This window comes from Nycticebus coucang, chromosome 11 (genome assembly GCF_027406575.1).
Source record: "Nycticebus coucang isolate mNycCou1 chromosome 11, mNycCou1.pri, whole genome shotgun sequence".
Lineage (NCBI taxonomy): Eukaryota > Metazoa > Chordata > Mammalia > Primates > Lorisidae > Nycticebus > Nycticebus coucang.
This window is the reverse complement of record NC_069790.1, coordinates 76,628,164-76,646,266: the sequence shown is the minus strand read 5'-3', so window position 1 is coordinate 76,646,266 and position 18,103 is coordinate 76,628,164. Positions and strand designations below refer to the sequence as shown.

General features: G+C 44.6%; 1 protein-coding gene across 4 annotated transcripts in view; it reads right to left on the bottom strand.

The window, feature by feature from the left end:
* LHFPL3 (LHFPL tetraspan subfamily member 3) overlaps window positions 1-18,103 on the bottom strand; it is a 612,036-nt gene that overhangs the window by 46,538 nt on the left and 547,395 nt on the right. The window contains exon 3 of one of the 4 annotated variants that reach the window (XM_053553932.1): window positions 12,994-13,041. The exons of 1 other annotated variant lie outside the window; for it this stretch is intronic. In XM_053553932.1, the coding sequence (XP_053409907.1) occupies window positions 13,025-13,041 (17 nt within the window). In that variant the 3' untranslated portion in view covers window positions 12,994-13,024. The remainder of the gene's footprint in view (window positions 1-12,993; window positions 13,042-18,103) is intronic. 2 more of the 4 variants (XM_053553934.1, XM_053553933.1) reach the window with 2 other exon arrangements.

Sequence of the window (18,103 nt, the reverse complement as noted above, 5' to 3'; positions counted from 1 at the left end):
TACTCTGAATCTTTCCACACATGAATACTTACTTAGAACTCCCTTTATGTCCATTAGTATAATATTTTTTTCTGAAAAATTCACAGCAGATTAGCTAGTTTGTAGTTTTTATTGCTATGGTAACTAGGATCTTTAAAAAATCTGTTGTTGGGGTGGCACCTGTGGCTCAAAGGAGTAGGGCGCCAGCCCCATATGCCGGAGGTGGCGGGTTCAAACCCAGCCCTGGCCGGAAACTGCAAAAAAACAAACAAACAAACAAAAAAAACTGTTGTTGGTGGATAGGCACATTATTATTATTATTATTATTATTACATTATTATTTTGAGACATGGTTTCACTCTGTCACCCAGGGGGGCTTGGGTGTAGTGGTGTCATCGTAGCTTACTACAACCTCAGACTCCTAGGTTTTATTCTAGTAATTAATGAAGTAATAAAATGAGCCATTTTATTCTAGTAATTTGCCAGTAGATTTTCTTAAATTTTATCTAAAGATTATCATACCTTTTGTGAATAATGACGTTTTATTATTTCTTTTCCAATCATTATTTGTTTTATCACTCTGGCAGTGGTGGTGGAAGTATTCTTTTCTTCTTCTCGACTTTAAAGACAGGACTTTTCATGCTTCCATTAAGAATGATGTTTGCCATTGTTTTTTAGTGGCTACCTCATGGGGGGAAGGGTCAAGAAAGGTCTCCTGCATTCCAAGTTTGCTTCATCTAAAAGGATTTTTTTCTTAAATCTCTGAATGAGTTTTTTTCCCCTGTGGTTACATGGAAGAATGCTGTCTTTTCATCTTTAATGTCTCATATGGTGATTCAGTTCTAGGCACATACACATAATCAAGGATCTCAGCGGTAGAAGAAGAGATTTGAAGAGAGAAAGATGGAATTTCTACCTTCACATCTGGTAACCTTGGAACACTTCTCTGGTTACCCATTACCACCCCACCAAAGTCCTTTCTATCTTCTGCAGCTTAGAGAGTTAGAGAGTTCCTCACCCACCCATGTTGGGTTAGTACTCTGCAGTGTCTGCTCCTGGTGCTGTCTAACACGGTGCTATCTAATCTCCCCTCATCTGGACAACCGTTAGGATATGGCCACAGGACCTCTTTTAGTGACTTCTAGTCGTCCTGGTTGTTCTTCTCTGAATGCACACCATGTTGTCTGTAGCCTGTCTTTGAATGTGGTAGCCAGAGCTGAAATCAGCACTGTATGTCTAAATCAAACACTTTTAAACTGAGAAGGAAACTTGCTTTCTTACTCTAGGTATTTTACCTTTTACAGGCTAAGATTCTATCTGGTTTTTAATGGTGTTGGTGCCAATGACCTTGCCACTGGACTAAGACCTTTGTGCCTTTTCCTTATACAGCTCCTGACTTATCACCCTTGGAATTGTGTGGTTGGGTATTCAGAACCATGATCAGTTCCTTCATCCTGTTAGATTCAACCTATCAAAATCTTTTTGGTCCATGTTCTCAGCAGGGGGGCTGGTGGGGCATACTGAGGGTGGAGGGGTGTTGCAGGCTTGGGCAAAGAGGAGCAGGTTTGTAGCCTCTTCTGGAAGGGATGTAGGAGGGGCCAAGAAAGAAGGAATGAGAGAGGTACCAGGTGGCAGGGGGTGCCCAGCAGAGGTTAGAGGTATGATAGTAGCTGCATCACTACATTTGGGGTCCTTCTCCAGATAGGCTCACTTGCCTAGGAATGAACATAAAGGCAGCAGTCAGGTGTTGGTGCTGGTCCAGGCCTGGGGGATTTCAAAGTGGGGCAAAGCAATTTGGGATGCTTGACAGTGTCCAATCAGGTCAGGGCAAGATACTCTCCGTACATATTTATGTTTTAGAAGGGATCTCTCAGGGTAGCTCTGCTCCTGGAGACCAAAGAGTGAGGGTGAGAAGGCCTGTGACTTGTAGTTTGCAATAAAATGTGAGCCTGCCCCAGGTCCCACAGCCTATACCTGGGATCCTGGGGTTGCCATGTCCCTAGGAATCCCCATAAGTCCTGAAGCACCTGTTAAGGGGGCTGAGGGAAATTCTTATAGATTGGTTTGGAGTGAAAAAGATCTGCAATGCTAGCTTTCAGGGTAAGTCCAAAAGGTCTTCAAGATATTTTATATTGTTTTTGTGTGGACAGTGAGATAAGCTGGTTTGTATTTAACCTTCATAGCAGGAAGTAGCCTGGGATACAGCTAGAATTTACCAACTTTAGTTTAACTGCCACAGAAGCGACTACATAGTAATGATTGCAAACCAAGTGCCCTATTTCTCTTCTGCAGAATCTTCAGCTAGAAAACTCCCTGCTATCCTTGTGTGCAGTCTCACTATCTATTAGGGATTACATTGGAGGGAGCTCGGTAAACTTTACAGCATTCAGAAAGGAAGAAAAGGACTGGCTCTGACATTGAAAGGTGTTAAAAAAATTGTAATAATTATCCAGATTTCATGACAAAGACAATTCAGTTCCAAATTTACTGCCCCTAGGAGGAGTTTTCCTTAAGTAAGAACAGTCAAACTGGCAGAGTTGTTCTGTTACAGTAACGCAACCGAGCTGGAGACTAGTTCTCTTGGGAGGATATTAGAAAGCCAGGCTAGGCAGCTAAATAGCCTCAGGGCAGCTGGGGTTCTGAGTTCTAAATCTGGACTTTCCGTGTGACCTTCTTGAGGCATACATTTATTCATCTTGTATCCCCAGAGCCTGGCACAAGGCCCAGCATATCTGTGGGTCACTATGAAAATTTTGAGACAGACTGTGTCATGGTCCATTATTTCACTTCCAAGAAACACAGTTGCCAATGTCCTTTCTGATTCACCCCAGCAAGTTCCAACTTGTCTGGCTTATTGGTGTTGCTGGGAGGGCTTAATTTGTTTCTATCTGTGCAGGTTTTACATGTCTTGATTTTAGTGTATCTTCAAACTTTTGTAATTATATGCTTCATGGATTTAATACAGAAGGAATTGCCATCAGAAAATAAATTAGCTGGCCACATGATATTATAAAATATTTACGTTTGTTAGCATCTCTTCCTGGTTCTGCCTTTTTGGGGAAAGGAACCCTGGTGGCAGTTAGGAGCTGTCTTCTGGAAGCCGACTCCTGGGAATGAGTCCCTGCTTCGTTGTTTACTGGTCAAACAGGTTCACTGAGCTATGATGTTCCCGTCTATAAAGTGGGGATAATATACCTGTACCTACTTCTTAGGTTATTATAGGGTGAAATGAGATTATATAGGCAAAGCTCCTGGCAGACAGCAAAGTCACACTAACACAAGGGAATCGGAAGTTGTTTAGCTGTTATTATTACCTTTCCCCCCAGTCCTCTCAAAGATTCACTTTTCATCCCTCTGACAGCCTGAGATTTCTGGACATGTTCTAAACATAGAGGGTACCAATGCTCATAGGGACAGAACCCTGCACAGTATCCAGGTCACAAGACATCCTCAGTACATGCTTCCTGAAAGGAGCAATGTTGAAAGGAATTTGCTCTCAACTTCTGGTAATTACAAAACATACAAATTAGTCTTACTACGCAGATTCTCACATGTGTAATAGGAGTTTTGGCTCCTTAGATTTTGCAAATGCAATCATTAACTGAAATAAATGAAAGTGTCAGGAGGTGGGTGGCCCTCAATTGTATTACATAAGAGTTTCTTGGTTAACTCAGAAATTCCCAGAGTCACAATCTTGGCAGGGAACAAGAATCAGGGAACAATCCATCATCTTAGGATAGCCAAAGGCTTCCTTTGAGAAACTCTAGGGTAGCCTAAATATGGGATGGGTACTTGTCTAAGAATAAGACTTTCCTTGTTCTTTTACTTTTAGATTTTCTTTTTTCTCCCATGAGTGAACAAATAATGGGATTGAAACGACCTTCAATAATAGATTGGGCTGGGAGATTCTAACCCCGGGGAAAATTCTGGTGTTGTACAAGCATGGACACACTTAAAGGATTTGCCACAAAGATCTAGAGTTATTTGGACACTTGTTTGTCTGGAAAACATCCAGTAGGGCTATTCTTTTGGATTGTTAAGCTGGGAGCTTATCTGCTTCTTAGCTTGACATTTTAGGAGAACTGTATTTTCTCCTTCAGGATTAAAGAAAGAAATATTCTGCAACATCATTATAAATAATTCAAAATCCAAGAAAGCTTAATGTGAACCAGAAGAATGTGACCTGTAGTCACACTCCAAGTCCAACAAGAATGTGTCCAGATCAGCATATGTTACTGGGAAATAAATGGTAGGCCCATCAGTATTCAGGGGTGATGTCTTGTGTATGGCTGGATTTATGATGGAGTTTTCTAAGGATTTAAACTCCCCCAGGACTCTGTACATTTAACCTCTGGTTGAGGTCACCAGTCTGTTCCGTCATGACACCGTGCTGCACGGTATCAGTCTCCCCTCCTTGGGAATCTGTTGTTATAAATGTTGTCTTGAAAGGTCTTAAGATTCAATTATTAATCAGAACCAATTTAACAGGCCATTGGTGCCACGAATACAATTTTTTCAATTTGCAAAGCTGGGATAAGCAGATCAAGGGGAATGGTGCAATTTCATAGGAAATACACTGAGCTTCCCACAGCTGCCTAAAGAGCTTACAGAGGTTCACAAAAGTGCAGAGAGGTGTGTTTGGGTGGATACATTAATAGTCAATGGAGAGTAATTATAAGGAATGTATAAACCCTAGTCTCACTTTAAATAAAGTTTTCTTGACCTGAGAGAGGGCTAAGTGGTTCTACCTCTTTTTTAAAATCTCATTTCAAATGTAGCCCCACTTATTTTACTTAGACAGATGGTGCTAAGGAAATAACATTTTCTGTACTTAATTGTGCTTTCTTCCATTTTTCCCACTAAAGCTATAAGAAGCTATAAGCTTATTAATTGTCTTTTGAGGCGCCAGACTCCAGACAGGAAGGTGATAAATGACCTAAAATCATCTGTAATGTGCTGGAAGTATGGACAACCTGGGCTGAGTATAAGAAGCTACAGTTTTAGAGAGTGTCCATTAATTAATGAATTGATCTCACACTGCCCTGTGCATAGAGGAGGTTACCCTAAAAATGTGATGGATGCTGTAGGAGACCAGTGTATCCCACCCTCGAATGCGTCTCTTTGGCATAAGGATAGTTTTGAGCTGAGTATTTTGAGAAACTGTAGACATAGGAGAAGTTCTGAAAACAGTGAAAGTTTTATAAGGGAAATTTACATCTATAAAGGAAATCTTATTTGCAAGGGTTCCCTCTCTGTACCAGATAGAGGAGGATGACTCTAAATCACTAGAGACTTAGGAGTGGGGACCGCACTAACTAAAGTCTACATAAAGAACCTTACCTTTGTTTACCTAATTTTTCTGGTTACCTTTCCATAGCCGGTCCCCTCAGTATCCTTTGTTTCAGCTAAAGATGCTATTCAAATTTGAAGTCAAGGTCAACTATTTGAAATTTGTTCATTTTTCTGGGTATTTCTGAGGTATACATGTTAATAAACTTCTGTTTGTTTTTCTCTTTATTTGTCTTTTGTCACAGGCATCTGTCCTGGGGAAAGACTCAGAAGGGTAAAGGGAGAATTATCTTTCCTCTCCTACAGTGATCATCTAGATGCAAGCATGTCTTTGTTCTTTTACTTTTAGTTTTCCTGATTTTTTTTCCTCCTGTAGGTAAATGAATAATAAGATTGAAATTGCCTATAGTCAGAGTTTGACATCTGTTGTCTCCACCCACCCCCTGTCTGCCACCTCCAGTAGTAGAATTTCACCTAGAGGTAAGATGTAAGAGGTCAGGACAAATGTGATTGTCTCCAAGTCAGAGAACACTTGGGTTCAGGAAGGACCAGCTACATAATTTATAGACCCAGTGCTAAATGAAAATTGTTTGAAAAGCAAGAAAAAGTACCATTAAAGATAATAAAATATAAAACTTTATCCTTTTCTTCTTGCGTTTTCTCTCATCATAAGACATTAAAAATTTGCTTTCTAATGTCATTCTAAGTATATAAAAATTTAAATTATATCTAACAATTTTTACTGCTCATCTTTACATTGTGTAATGACGGTTTTAAATGCAAATATTAGAGCACTTATTTGTGGCATCACCAAAATCATACTATCTATATTTTTTTCCCTGGAAGGTGCCTGGAACTGTCCAGAAAAGATAAGCACAGACAGTTTCAGTAAGGCTGGAACGAAGAGAAAGTTTCCCTGGGCACAGAGTGGGCTTAAGGGAGCTGGCTAGGAGTGCTTTCTCTGGCATAGAGATACCCGGGGACTTGCAGAGGCTTCTCAGATCCCCCCCTCCTAGCAGCAGCTGGTCTAACACATTATCTCCTGACCTGGGGCAGGCCCTAGGGAGCCTCTCTCCCCCACCAGTAGTATCCCCAGGCCATGACCCATAGGTGCGTCCACAGTATTGGGCCTCTGTAACGGGTAACTGGATGGGGTGGGTTACAGGCTTGCCCCTCCTTGAATTACGCCTCCTGTCCACTGTTTATCAGACACGTTGTGGCACTGCCCAGGCTGGGCAGGGACAGATGCTGCTATGCTCTGCCCCACGATGCTGCAGGATAGGGACATACCCTGGGGCAGAGGGTGGCAGAGGTTACTGGGTAGGCACAGGGAGGGCAGGCCGGGCAAGGTGCATGTTTCCAGGGGGCAGGAGGAGAGTGGGCTGAGACCCAGCCCACAGAGGTGGAGGGTGGGGGGAAAGCAGGACGCAGCAGGAAACACGCTCCCAAGTCTCCCTCTGTATGTGCCAACGCTCCCCTGTCCCATCAGACTTCACTTACAAAACATGCTTCCAAGATACAATTATTAACCAGTCAAGACTGAGGCTGTGGAGCATTCACCCACAGGAGCGGGGCCCCCCTGCCCGGATCATATGGCCCTGGGGGCAGGAGCAGAGAGGAAGGATGCCAGCACAGCAGCCCGGCCTGTCCCCAACTCCCAGTTAGGGTTGGGGACAGCTCTGTGAACGTGGCTTTGCTCTCTGGACGACAGCCTTTCCTCTCTTTACTGCAGCCCCTCTTCTTCCCTTCCTCTGCCCCGGACCCCACTGCAGGGCAGAGCCAGAGTGAGTTTAAAGTTCAACACCCTTTGTGGCTTCTCTCCGGATTTTCCTCCGCTGCTCCTCCTTTTCTTGCTTCTCTTCTCTCTCCCTCTGTCTGATGGGGACGTGTGTGGATCTGTCTTTTAATTACAGTTTAGTTAATTAAGGTGCATTGCCTGCCTGGCAGGGTGCATGTGGCTGCAGCAGCTACTGCAGTCAGGGCTCGTGGAGCTCCTGGGGGGAAAAGAGGGGCTGTGAGGGGGTGGGTGCCTGCTTTTCAGGATTGTGGGCAGCCCAACAAGAAAGGAGAGAGGAGGAGGAAAAACACCTTCTGAGAGCCACACAAGCTTGAAGAAGGTGGGAGAGGAAGCACAGGGAAGTGGGAAGATGTTGGGGAGGAGGCAGGCAGGGCAGAAGGGAGCCCGCTTTTTGCCTATTTTACCCACATATTTTGGGGGCTTGAGCTGAGAAAGCCAGGGCCTTAGCAGAGGAAGTCTTTGCAAGGCGGGTGCCTGGGCCACGTTTGAGAATCCTACTGGGTGGGTGACAGGGAGCTTCAGCACCGAGTCTGAGACGATGCTTCTGTCAGATTCTTGAAACTGACTGTATACTAGTCCCCTGGGAGCATGTCTCAACAAATTAGCACCCTGTGAAGGTGTGTGTGCTCTCCAGAGATGGTAGGATGAGATGGTGGGGTTAAACGGGACAGAAGAACAACAATAGCAAATCTCTTCTGGGGCTCCCTGTGTGGAGGACAGGTGAGTCTTTACATTCACAAGAATCTTCACAAATATCAACTTAATTTTTCTGGGGTGATCAAGACAATGGTAGCAAAAGCCATAACCTCAAATTGCTTGACTGATTGAGACAGAGTTTCACTCAATTGTCCTATGGCCTCATCATAGCTCACAGCAACCTCAGTCTCTTGGGTTCAAGCAATCCTATTGCCTCAGCCTTTTGAGTAGCCAGGACTATGGGTGCCCACCACGATGCCTGGCTAGATTTTCTATTTTTAGTAGAGATGGGGTCTCGCTCTTGCTCAGGCTGATCTTGAACTCCTAAGCTCAAGCAATCCTCCTGCCTTGGCCTCCCATAATACCAGGCTTGAATCACCACATGCAGCCTGATAACATCAAATTTTAGAAACTAACCTGTCTTTGTGGTTTTACTTTTATTTATTTATTTACTTATTTTATCTATTTGTTCTTTTATTTTTTGAGACGGAGTCTCATTCTGTCACACTGGGTAGAATACTATGGTATCATAGCTTACAGCATCTCAAACTCCTGGGCTCAAGCAATCCTCTTGCTTCAGCCTCCTGAGCAGCTGGTACTACAAGTGCCTGCCACCTTTTTTTTAAAAAGTAGAGTTGGGGTCTCACTTTTGTTCAGGCTGGTCTTGAACTCCTGAGCTCAAGGGATCCACCTGCCTTGGCCTCCCAGAGTGCTAGGATTACAGGCGTGAGCCACCATGCCTGGCCTTCTTAGTGGTTTTATAATCCACTATAGTATTGTTGAGAAAGCACCACTAAATCTCCAACTGTCTGAGAATGGAGAAGAGGCAACTTCCTCTCTGACACCTCCTGGCTTCTTGGTTGAGCCCAGTGCACCATCCTAGAGACCCACACACATGCTCAGAAAACACCCAGCCGCAGCCTTCCTGTTCTCTCAAAAATTCATGTTTCTTTCCTATGAAGTATTTCATTTTTGGATTATAATGCTGACTCCACTGAAATTTTCCTTTCAGGGGCAGGAAAATTTAATTTATCAAAGGACCAATACAATCCTATCCAAAGGTTTGGAGTGCTCTTATCTGCTTACTGAGATACCCGTCATGATTGGTGAGACATGAGAACCATATTTATATTGAATTCAAGAGAGAAGGCTAAACTGTCAAATAAGGTAGTGCCACATTCCCCAAAGCAGAATCTGTCAAAGTGTGGCCTGTGGACTTCCCACATCACAATTACATGGAATGATGGTTATAAAGCAGATTTCTGCACCCACTTCAGAACAACTAAATCTGTGGGGGGGGGGGCAGAGCCTGCATTCTAAATACATCTAAGTCTTATATCTACAGGCATCTGAGAATCAGTGTTTGGAGCAGTGGTTCTCAAATCTTGGGAGGGCCCAGAATCATCTGGCGGGCTCATAAAACATAGGTCCCTGGACCCGACCCCCCAGAGTTTCTGATTCAGGAGTTCTAGGGCCCAAGATTTTGTGTTTCTAACAGGTTCCCAGGTGATACAGATGCTACTGGCCTGGGGATTACATTTTGAGAACCACTGGTTTAGAACAATTAAAACAACTTTTTCTGGTATCAGCCAGGTGTAAACTCCTTCCTGTCGGAGGGAAGGCCTTAGGGTCAGCGTGTAGGAGGCAGTGTAGAAGGCAGTAGTGGGGGCGGTCTTGTTTTCTCTGTCTGGGAGGTGAGTGTTGGGGGAAGCAGGGCCCTCAGGGAGCAAATGTGGACTGGTGGGGCGGTGCCTGTGGCTCAAAGGAGTAGGGTGCCGGCCCCATATGCCAGAGGTGGTCGGTTCAAGCCCAGCCCTGGCCAAAATCCGCAAAAAAAAAAAAAAAAAAGTGGACTCGTGTGTGTGTCTGTCAGATGGCCAGGCTCTGTTGGCTGGCTCTTCAGACTCTCGGAAGCTCAGTTTGGTTTTGAGTCTTCTGCTCTAGGGCAAGACCTGAAGGACTGGCCAAACTGTGGGGTTCCAGTAGACCGTATATCTCAGAACTAAGCTGGAGTAACCAGAAGCAGGGGAGAAGGCAGTGTCTTTATTATGGCTAACCAGGGAGAAACCATCTCTACAAAGCCAGCTGGGCATATATTCACATGGTGACAGGCCACTAACCTCCGGGATGATCCTAATATCTCAGGGGTTCAGTCCCCAAATGCTCCCCTGCTTCATCTAGAAAGTATTTCAAAGCCTCTGTAGAATGTGGCGTGCTTTGTTGTGGTTCCGGGACAGCCCACGGGACTGGCTCCTTCCTTCTTTCTCCACACACCTGCCCTGCAGTTTCCAGTTTGGTCACTAGAGGTCTCAGCAGGACAAGTATCCTAAGAGGACCCGGAAGAAGCCTGAAACCCTTCCCTCCTCCAAGTTGGTGGACTGTGTTGGTCAGGGTCCCTCTGGAAAAGGGACAATAAAGTGATTGCCACCTGCCTGCCCAACGTCATCGGCGGGATGACAGACTAGTCTTGGGTAGCTGTCCGAGAAAGCCATTTTTCTCTTCAAACAGTGCCAGAGTTGTCCCAGGAAAGGAATGGTATTGGCAGGGCAATGATACTTGCCGAGAAGGGGCCTGCAGTTCCCTCCCTCCACATGACACAGCTGATTGGCATTTTTCAATCTTACATGAAGTGCAATTGCAGCTTCAAGAGTCCCTTGCACAAGCTTCTAGCTAGATTTGCTACCCTTCTTTGCTAAAATTCTGGAGCTGAAATTCTATCCCAGTAATACTTTCTGAGGCCGAAGCTCTTTGTAGTGCTATATTCTGTATTTTGTCCAGCAGCAGAAGTTATTACAAGAAATTACACAAGAAGTTACACAAGAAATTATCCATCTGTGATTTTCCCATTTCGTACACATCCCATCCTGCTCCTCCACCCAATTTTGAATCAGTGTCAGGTCCAGAGAAGGCTGCTGTTGGCTGGATGGGCTATTTTGGATAAAGTTGCATTGTAAGCTAAACTTGATATATAAAAACCCAAAGGTGCCAAAATGTTAAGCCCAGTAGTGATTATTTGCTCTCTAAAAAGATTCCCTGTAAAAAATGTCATGCATTTATTGTGGAAAAAGAAAGCGCTGTCAAAATGACATTGCATATTTAGTTAATATCTGTATTTCCCTAAGTTTATGTAAATGAAGGGTAGATCTCAAAACTCCACTGAAAGCTGGCATGTGTGGGTTATTATTTTTGCCTTATTGGCTTCCAAATTCTCTGAGATTTTCCTGGCCTTGTTAACTTGGTTAGCAATATATTGAAAAGGAGAAAATATAACTTTGTTCACCTGCTGGGTCCCCTTAAGTTCTGGAGCGCTAATCAGTGGTATCTTGGGAAGGAGAGAAGCAGATACCAGCTGGACAATCCCGAATTGCAGAAGTCAGTACATTTGGGATGACTGAATGTGGAGTTTGCCATGTCTACCTGAACTTGATAGATCCCTAAATGTGCTTCTCATCTGCACTTTCTCCTTCCTGCCCTCATTTTCTTCAGTTAGTAACAGAGATTCACGGGGCTCTTGCTCCTGGAGACTGTTCCCATTTGCACAGTTTAACTGTAACTTTTTCTGTAATGCTATATAGTGGAAAATGAACACTCCTGGGAGGAAACTGCATGAAAAACAGCCTGAGGTTAGTGAGCAAACTTAAGCATCATGTAATTTTTGAAGTCAGCTCTTTTCAAATTTGTTTTATAGATGGGGAGCCAGAGGTCCAGAGAGGCACAGTAACTTTTTCAAGCTCACCTGGATACTTAGAGGCAGAGCCAGGATTGGGACCTGAAGTCCCTTCCTAGGATGTAGGCCCCTTAATTTTCTTTTGCTTCTAAAAAGCTCTCCTGGTGGTATGCACAACACTCTCCTCCAGAGAGAAGGCAAAAAAGGATGCCACACCAAGAAGACACTTTGATGGAAAGAGGAGGATTGAGTTTTAATCAAGGCTCTGTCCCATTTAGGGCAAGTGACTTTCTTTGGAGGCCTCAGCCAACTCCTATGAATTAATGGATTTGGAGTGAGGGATCCATCTTTAAGGACTCTTCCTCTAAAGGATTCTGTGTCTAAATGATAGTTTGGAGCCTCCACACTGCAGGGGCTTGGGCAGTGTTCCGTCACATCTCATGAAAGCCCCTTCAGTTTTAAATTCTTCTTCTTTTTTTTAATAAGAATTTCCCCCAAAGTGGTATTTCTGTGAAAACAGACTTAGGAAACAGCAGGAATCAGTTTTACATTCTTATTATCTCTGATGACGAATTTGGACAGTTCCCTCCTAATTCCCATTCAACATGCACTTGAAACTTCAGTGAGATTGAGAACAAGAGGCAGTTCCAACCCTGAAATCCTGGTCAGGTGGGGGAAGGTTGTACAATAATGCAGGATGGTACTTTAAATGTTCCATATCCACTTTGGCACAAACACCTCCCTCCCAATTCTATAAGTCTAGCTTATCACACAGTGAAATCACTCACATAAGAAATATAGTTTATGAACAATCAAGGAACACCAAAAAGGACTGGGGACATAGGTGTGTGGCATGTGTATGCAGCACAATGACGGGCCCCTGGATTCATGTACGTTTTAAACCTCCTTCCTCCTCCTCAGAGTCAGGTTTGTTCCACCCTGTCTCTGTGTCCATCATATACAGATGCACAGAGGGAAAATAATCCATGAGAAGATGACCTCTTCCCTTCACTTGGCTCATTCTAGCCCGATACTTGGCACAGCTGTATTAACTGTCACAGAGCATCCACTTCTACAGAGACTCCCAGAGCAAAGATCCCTTTAAGGCTGGGATCCCAGAGAATGTCGCACAGCAAAGTCCCAGGGCTGCCTGCATGCAGGTGGCCATATACGTGGTTCCACACTTTGTAGTGGAGCATTGCAGGGAGAGCGCGGACACATGCCTTGAATCCTAAAAGCTGACAGTCTGAGGGCTCTTTGTCAGGGAACAATGCCCAAACACATCCCCCAGGGCTGCCCAGCTCCTTCCCGGGGAGGTGCTGGGCTGGCAGCTGCAAGTGCGCTGGCTCCGACCCCTTGCCAGGGATTGTGAGAGAGAGAAGCACAAATATCAAATCAGGAACAAAGACTTGAGAACTACTGCTTAAAAGCGACGGTTCATGCGGCCCAAGCGCCCAGTGCTGAAAGCGGGAATTAGAGGCGAACAGCGGAGAGAACATGCGGGAACGAAGGCGGAAGCGCACACAACATAGCTGAACCCACAGCGAGCCATGCGCACACTTACACGGTGTGGTCTCACACTACCTTGGTTTACCTTAAGCATTTCCATCATCTGAGAGGGTGGGAGGAAAAAAACAGAGTGGTTAAAGGTAAAATAGGTTAAAAGCTACACTCTATTTTTAAAGATTAAAAATAGCAGTGTCATTATTTGTTATTCCATTCCTAGTGTGCAGAGAGACGCACATGAGTCAGTGAAGGACAACACGGTTCTGAGAGCCAGACTGGCTGGGTTCCTACCTGGGCACCACCTTCTAGCTGTGTGACTCGGGGGAAGGGTCTTATCTTTCTGTGCTTCAGTTTCCTCTTCTATAAAACGTGTCTAGGGCGGCGCCTGTGGCTCAGTCGGTGGGGCGCCGGCCCCATATACCGAGGGTGACCGGTTCAAACCCAGCCCCGGCCAAACTGCAACCAAAACATAGCTGGGCGTTGTGGCGGGCGCCTGTAGTCCCAGCTACTCGGGAGGCTGAGGCAAGAGAATCGCTTAAGCCCAGGAGTTGGAGGTTGCTGTGAGCCGTGTGAGGCCACGGCACTCTACCGAGGGCCATAAAGTGAAACTCTGTCTCTACAAAAACAAACAAAAAAAACGTGTCGGGCGGCGCCTGTGGCTTAGTGAGTAGGGCGCCGGCCCCATATGCCGAGGGTGGCGGGTTCGGACCCAGCCCCGGCCAAACTGCAACAGAAAAATAGCCGGGCGTTGTGGTGGGCGCCTGTAGTCCCAGCTGCTCGGGAGGCTGAGGCAAGAGAATCGCGTAAGCCCAAGAGTTAGAGGTTGCTGTGAGCCGTGTCACGCCACGGCACTCTACCCGAGGGCGGTACAGTGAGACTCTGTCTCTACAAAAAAAAAAAAAATGTGTCTAATAGGAGTACTTACCTCATAACGTTGTGGGGAGAATGGGATGAATGAATGGGATGAATGAATGCGCGGGAGATACTTAGAACAGCCCTATTCAATGCTAAGTATTCTCTGAGAGTTATACATCACGGTTGTTTTATTAGTTTTTGTCTTTGGCTTCCTCGGGTAATACCACCCAGATTAGAGAAATACAGATTTATAGAAAGCCAAAGACCCAGAGAGAATTTTACATACTCAATTGGAAAAATAAATCAGGAGAAAAAGACAAAGTTAAACAGTCCCGGACTGAGCAACAGTTCCATGTGTCATTATAATTTTTTGAGGACATCATTTCTAATTCTGAATTATCACAAAGCTATTCAGAGTTGCTTTTAAAGACAACAAGTAAAAATCAATGGTACACAACACACAGATCACCTAGCACTGTAGAGCCTGGCTCCTGTCGGGCGGTGGCGGCCACGCCCACACGCTCACAGTGCTCTGGACAATGTCGTCTTGCATTTCCTCAGCTGCCTCCATCCAGCACCTCACAGAGAACTGCCAGTGCACGGATGGCGCTTCAGGGGAGTACAAGTGGTTTCTCAAGCCATTTAGGAAGACAGACTTCTCTCCTCCATTCTTTCCCAGGACCATTTCATTAGCTTTGACCTTACTTGACAGGATATTGTGGTCAAACAGGAAAGAATGGGACACTTAGTGGTGGTGCCACCTTAGCCTAATTGGAACCTATAAGCCAAATGCTCCATGGATGACGTGGTGTGAGTCTGTCTTTGCTGACCACACTCTGAGTCCCTAGTTGGTTAGTATCAGCGCCCAGTTAGTTTTTATTTTTTTTTGAATTAAATCATAGCTGTGTACATTAATGCACAATGTGCTGGTTTTATAGACCATCTGAAATACTTTCATCAAGCTGGTTAACATAGCCTTCACTGCATTTTCTTAGTTATTGTGTTAAGACATTTATATTCTACACTTAGTAAATTTAACATGTTAGTTTTTTATTTTCTCTCAGAGCAAATCTCATTCTTTCTACCTCCCACTGGTGCATTTGCATACAAAGATGGGCCTGTTGAGGCAGGTCTTAGTCAAAAACATGTGGCAGTCCATGAAACTCAATAAAATGGGTGGTTTGGTCTTCTCCTTTTTGTCCCATGGATACCACATTCCTTCTCTCCAGCACCCTTTTATATCCTGTCTTTCCTGCTTCCCATTGGCCCCTCTTCTTCTTCTATTTTTTTTTTTTTTTTGGAGACAGTTTCACTTTGTTTTCCTTGGTAGAGTGCTGTGGAGTCAAAGTTCACAGCAACCTCCGGCTCTTGGGCTCAGGCGATTCTCTTGCCTCAGCCTCCTGAGTAGCTGGGACTACAGGCACCTGTCACAACACCCGGCTATTTTTTTGTTGCACTTTGGCTGGGGTTGGGTTCAAACCTGCCACCCTCAGAATATGGGGCCGGCGCCCTACTCACTTGAGCCACAGGCACCACCTCGGCCCTCTACTTACTTCCCTTTTTTGATGTAATCTAGGTCGCTTCTTACTCCTCATTGGTCCAAGAAAGTTTTCAGAATAGAAGGTTTAGGCCTCAGCTCTAAGTCTCCTCCTGTCCCTCCTCACTTTTTCAAAGTCATGAATGATTATGTTGGCTTTACTTCAGAATGTGAGCACTTGGTTGATCATTTAAAGTTGGGGGCCATAAATATCATTTCAAATGAGAAATGAAAAGCAACAGTGGAGTTTCCAGCTGGTACAATATAGAAGTGTCTGTTTGGTAGCCTAGCCTAACTCACCTCTGCCAAAAAGGCTGAGTCACAGACAGCCCTCAGGGAGTGAGCACGTTCTGGAATCACGGATGGCGGCAATGATGTTCAGCTTCCACTGAGGTGTGTTCTTCCACCAAGCAGGGCATGGGTGACTGTGTGCATGCTCTGAAAAGCCTCTGCTTTGAGCAGGGTTTTAACCTGGATCTTTTTTTATATGTACATATACCCCCCGAGTTTAATTCCCCAGCAAACAGCTGCCAGTTGGGCTGAGGGCTCCTAGAGTCTGGTCTAGGCTTTTCTTTCTTGGCAGGTTCTCACTATGTTAAGTACAGTATGTCCCACACTGCGGGAGGGAGTCAGGGCTCCCAGGGATCGGAGCTTCATTTCTCTGACAGAGAAGCTGGCTTTTTAAAGACATAGTTTTAGATCTTTCCAATCACAGGTACTGTTTCAAGGACACAGATTATAGTGCTTGGGCTCTGGAACACAGAGAAACACCTTGATCTGTTCAGCACCTTTTTGAAGGGAGGCTATTATGTCATCAAAATGTTGCTCAGGCAGAAGGGCAAAGAGGAGAAAGAAGAAGATACTTAGAGAAGGAAAGAGACTTTCTGACCAGAGAAAGTAGGTCTAATGAATTGATGTTTGCAGAAATAGAGACATTTGAACAGAATTATTAAGCAGTCAGCCATCTGTAACTAGGATAGGAAATACAAGAAGATTTCAAAGGGAATCATTTCCAATAAGCCATTATCTTGCTTTGGAATTATTATCTTCCATTTGGTCCCACACCAAATAAAAAAGTCTATTAATTAATTAACATAAGGCAGGGTCTTACTCTGTTGTCTGGGCCAGAGTGCAGTAGTATCACCATAGCTCACAGCAACCTCACACTCCTGGGTTCAAATGATCCTCCTGCCTCAGTCTCCCAAGTAGCTGGGACTATAGGCACCTACTACAACACTCAGCTAGTTTTTCTACTTTTTGTACAGACAGAGTCTCAGTCTTGCTCAGGCTGGTCTCAAATTATGGTCTCAAACAATCCTCCTGCCTCAGGCTTCCAAGGTGCTAGGATTACAAGTGTGAGCCACGGCATTGCTGCCGAAGCGAGGCGGCACTGACCGCGTTTAAAGCGTCGGTAAGGAAGCTTGTACTCCACGGAGCTTCGCCCCCAGCGACCCCTGCACAAACGGCATCAGAAACAGTGCTCTACGTGCCAAGTCACCCGCAGGAGCTTGAACGACCGTGGCAATCTTTAAAATTTATCACTTTATTTTTCTTTAGCATAGATCTGTATGTTCTGATACTAATCACAATGTGCTTTCTCAGGGCTAGACCCATTGCACTGCAGGATAAGATAAAGCACGAGCTTACTAGACTCAATACCGCCTATAAATCAGGCACTAAAACGTTTAAGTAATAAATACCTTCACAGTAAATACCAATAATTTCAGACAATGTATAGATGTTTTATTAAAAGAAGAACCATTTATAACTAAAATAAACAATGATCATATACAAATCAAAATAGTACAATCACGCAAAGGCAGGGAAAGCAGAATAAACAGAAAAATAAGAAATTATGCCAGCCTTCCCTTTGCCTTGAGCAGTTAGCAAAAAAATGCAAACCTTGTTATCTCTAAAAAGAGGAAGAAACAAACAACTTCACAACCATGCTGAAACCAGCTCTTTTATAGTAAGTTAAACTTTGTACTGTTTAGTCTAGACATACTTTTAACTGTTATCAACAAAAAACAAAGCAATTGAATTGTTGTTGAAAATGTCTCAAATAATCAAAGCTTACCTAAACATGAGAAACTGCAAACATAAAGGAAAGATCTGTACATCTAAGTAAATGATTGTAACTCTCCCACTAACTCAAAATAACTCTTGTGTATAACGCCCCTTGCCTGTAAAAAAAAGTGTATAAATACTTGCATACTTTCACAGTAAAGTTACAACTGCATACTCCAACCCGTAGTGTGTCAAACTGTCATTCCTGCACCGACCTCTCAACCTTCCTCGCTCCTTCTCCCTGCTCTCCCTCGAACTGAAACCCACCGACTGAGTGGTCCGTAGCAGCACCCAGCTGATGATTTAACGCAAGAGACAGAGGCAGTTGTGCTTTTCTCGTTGGTGCCACAAGCAATGCCACATCCCCTGAGCCACATCAGTGAGCTCAGCAGGCCTGCAGGGCCACATCTCAGGGGCTAGAGCCCTTGTCGCAGTGAAGACAGGGGTGGCGTCATCACCATGCACAGAGTGAATTTCAGTGAACAGTTCAATGGCAGTCACTTCTCAATTCTGCTCTGGGTCTCGGGGCCCAATCCTCTTCCAAAGCAGGACAGATATACTCCCAGGTGTAAGCTGTCAGGCTGGGTTTCTGTGGGCAACCCATATAGGAAAAAGCCCCCCTTCCCCACCCCATAAAGAGTTTTACTGCTAGAGGAGGAGTTGACGCCTGAGTAACCTTGAGAGTATTTTAGTGTTCTATAGTGAACTC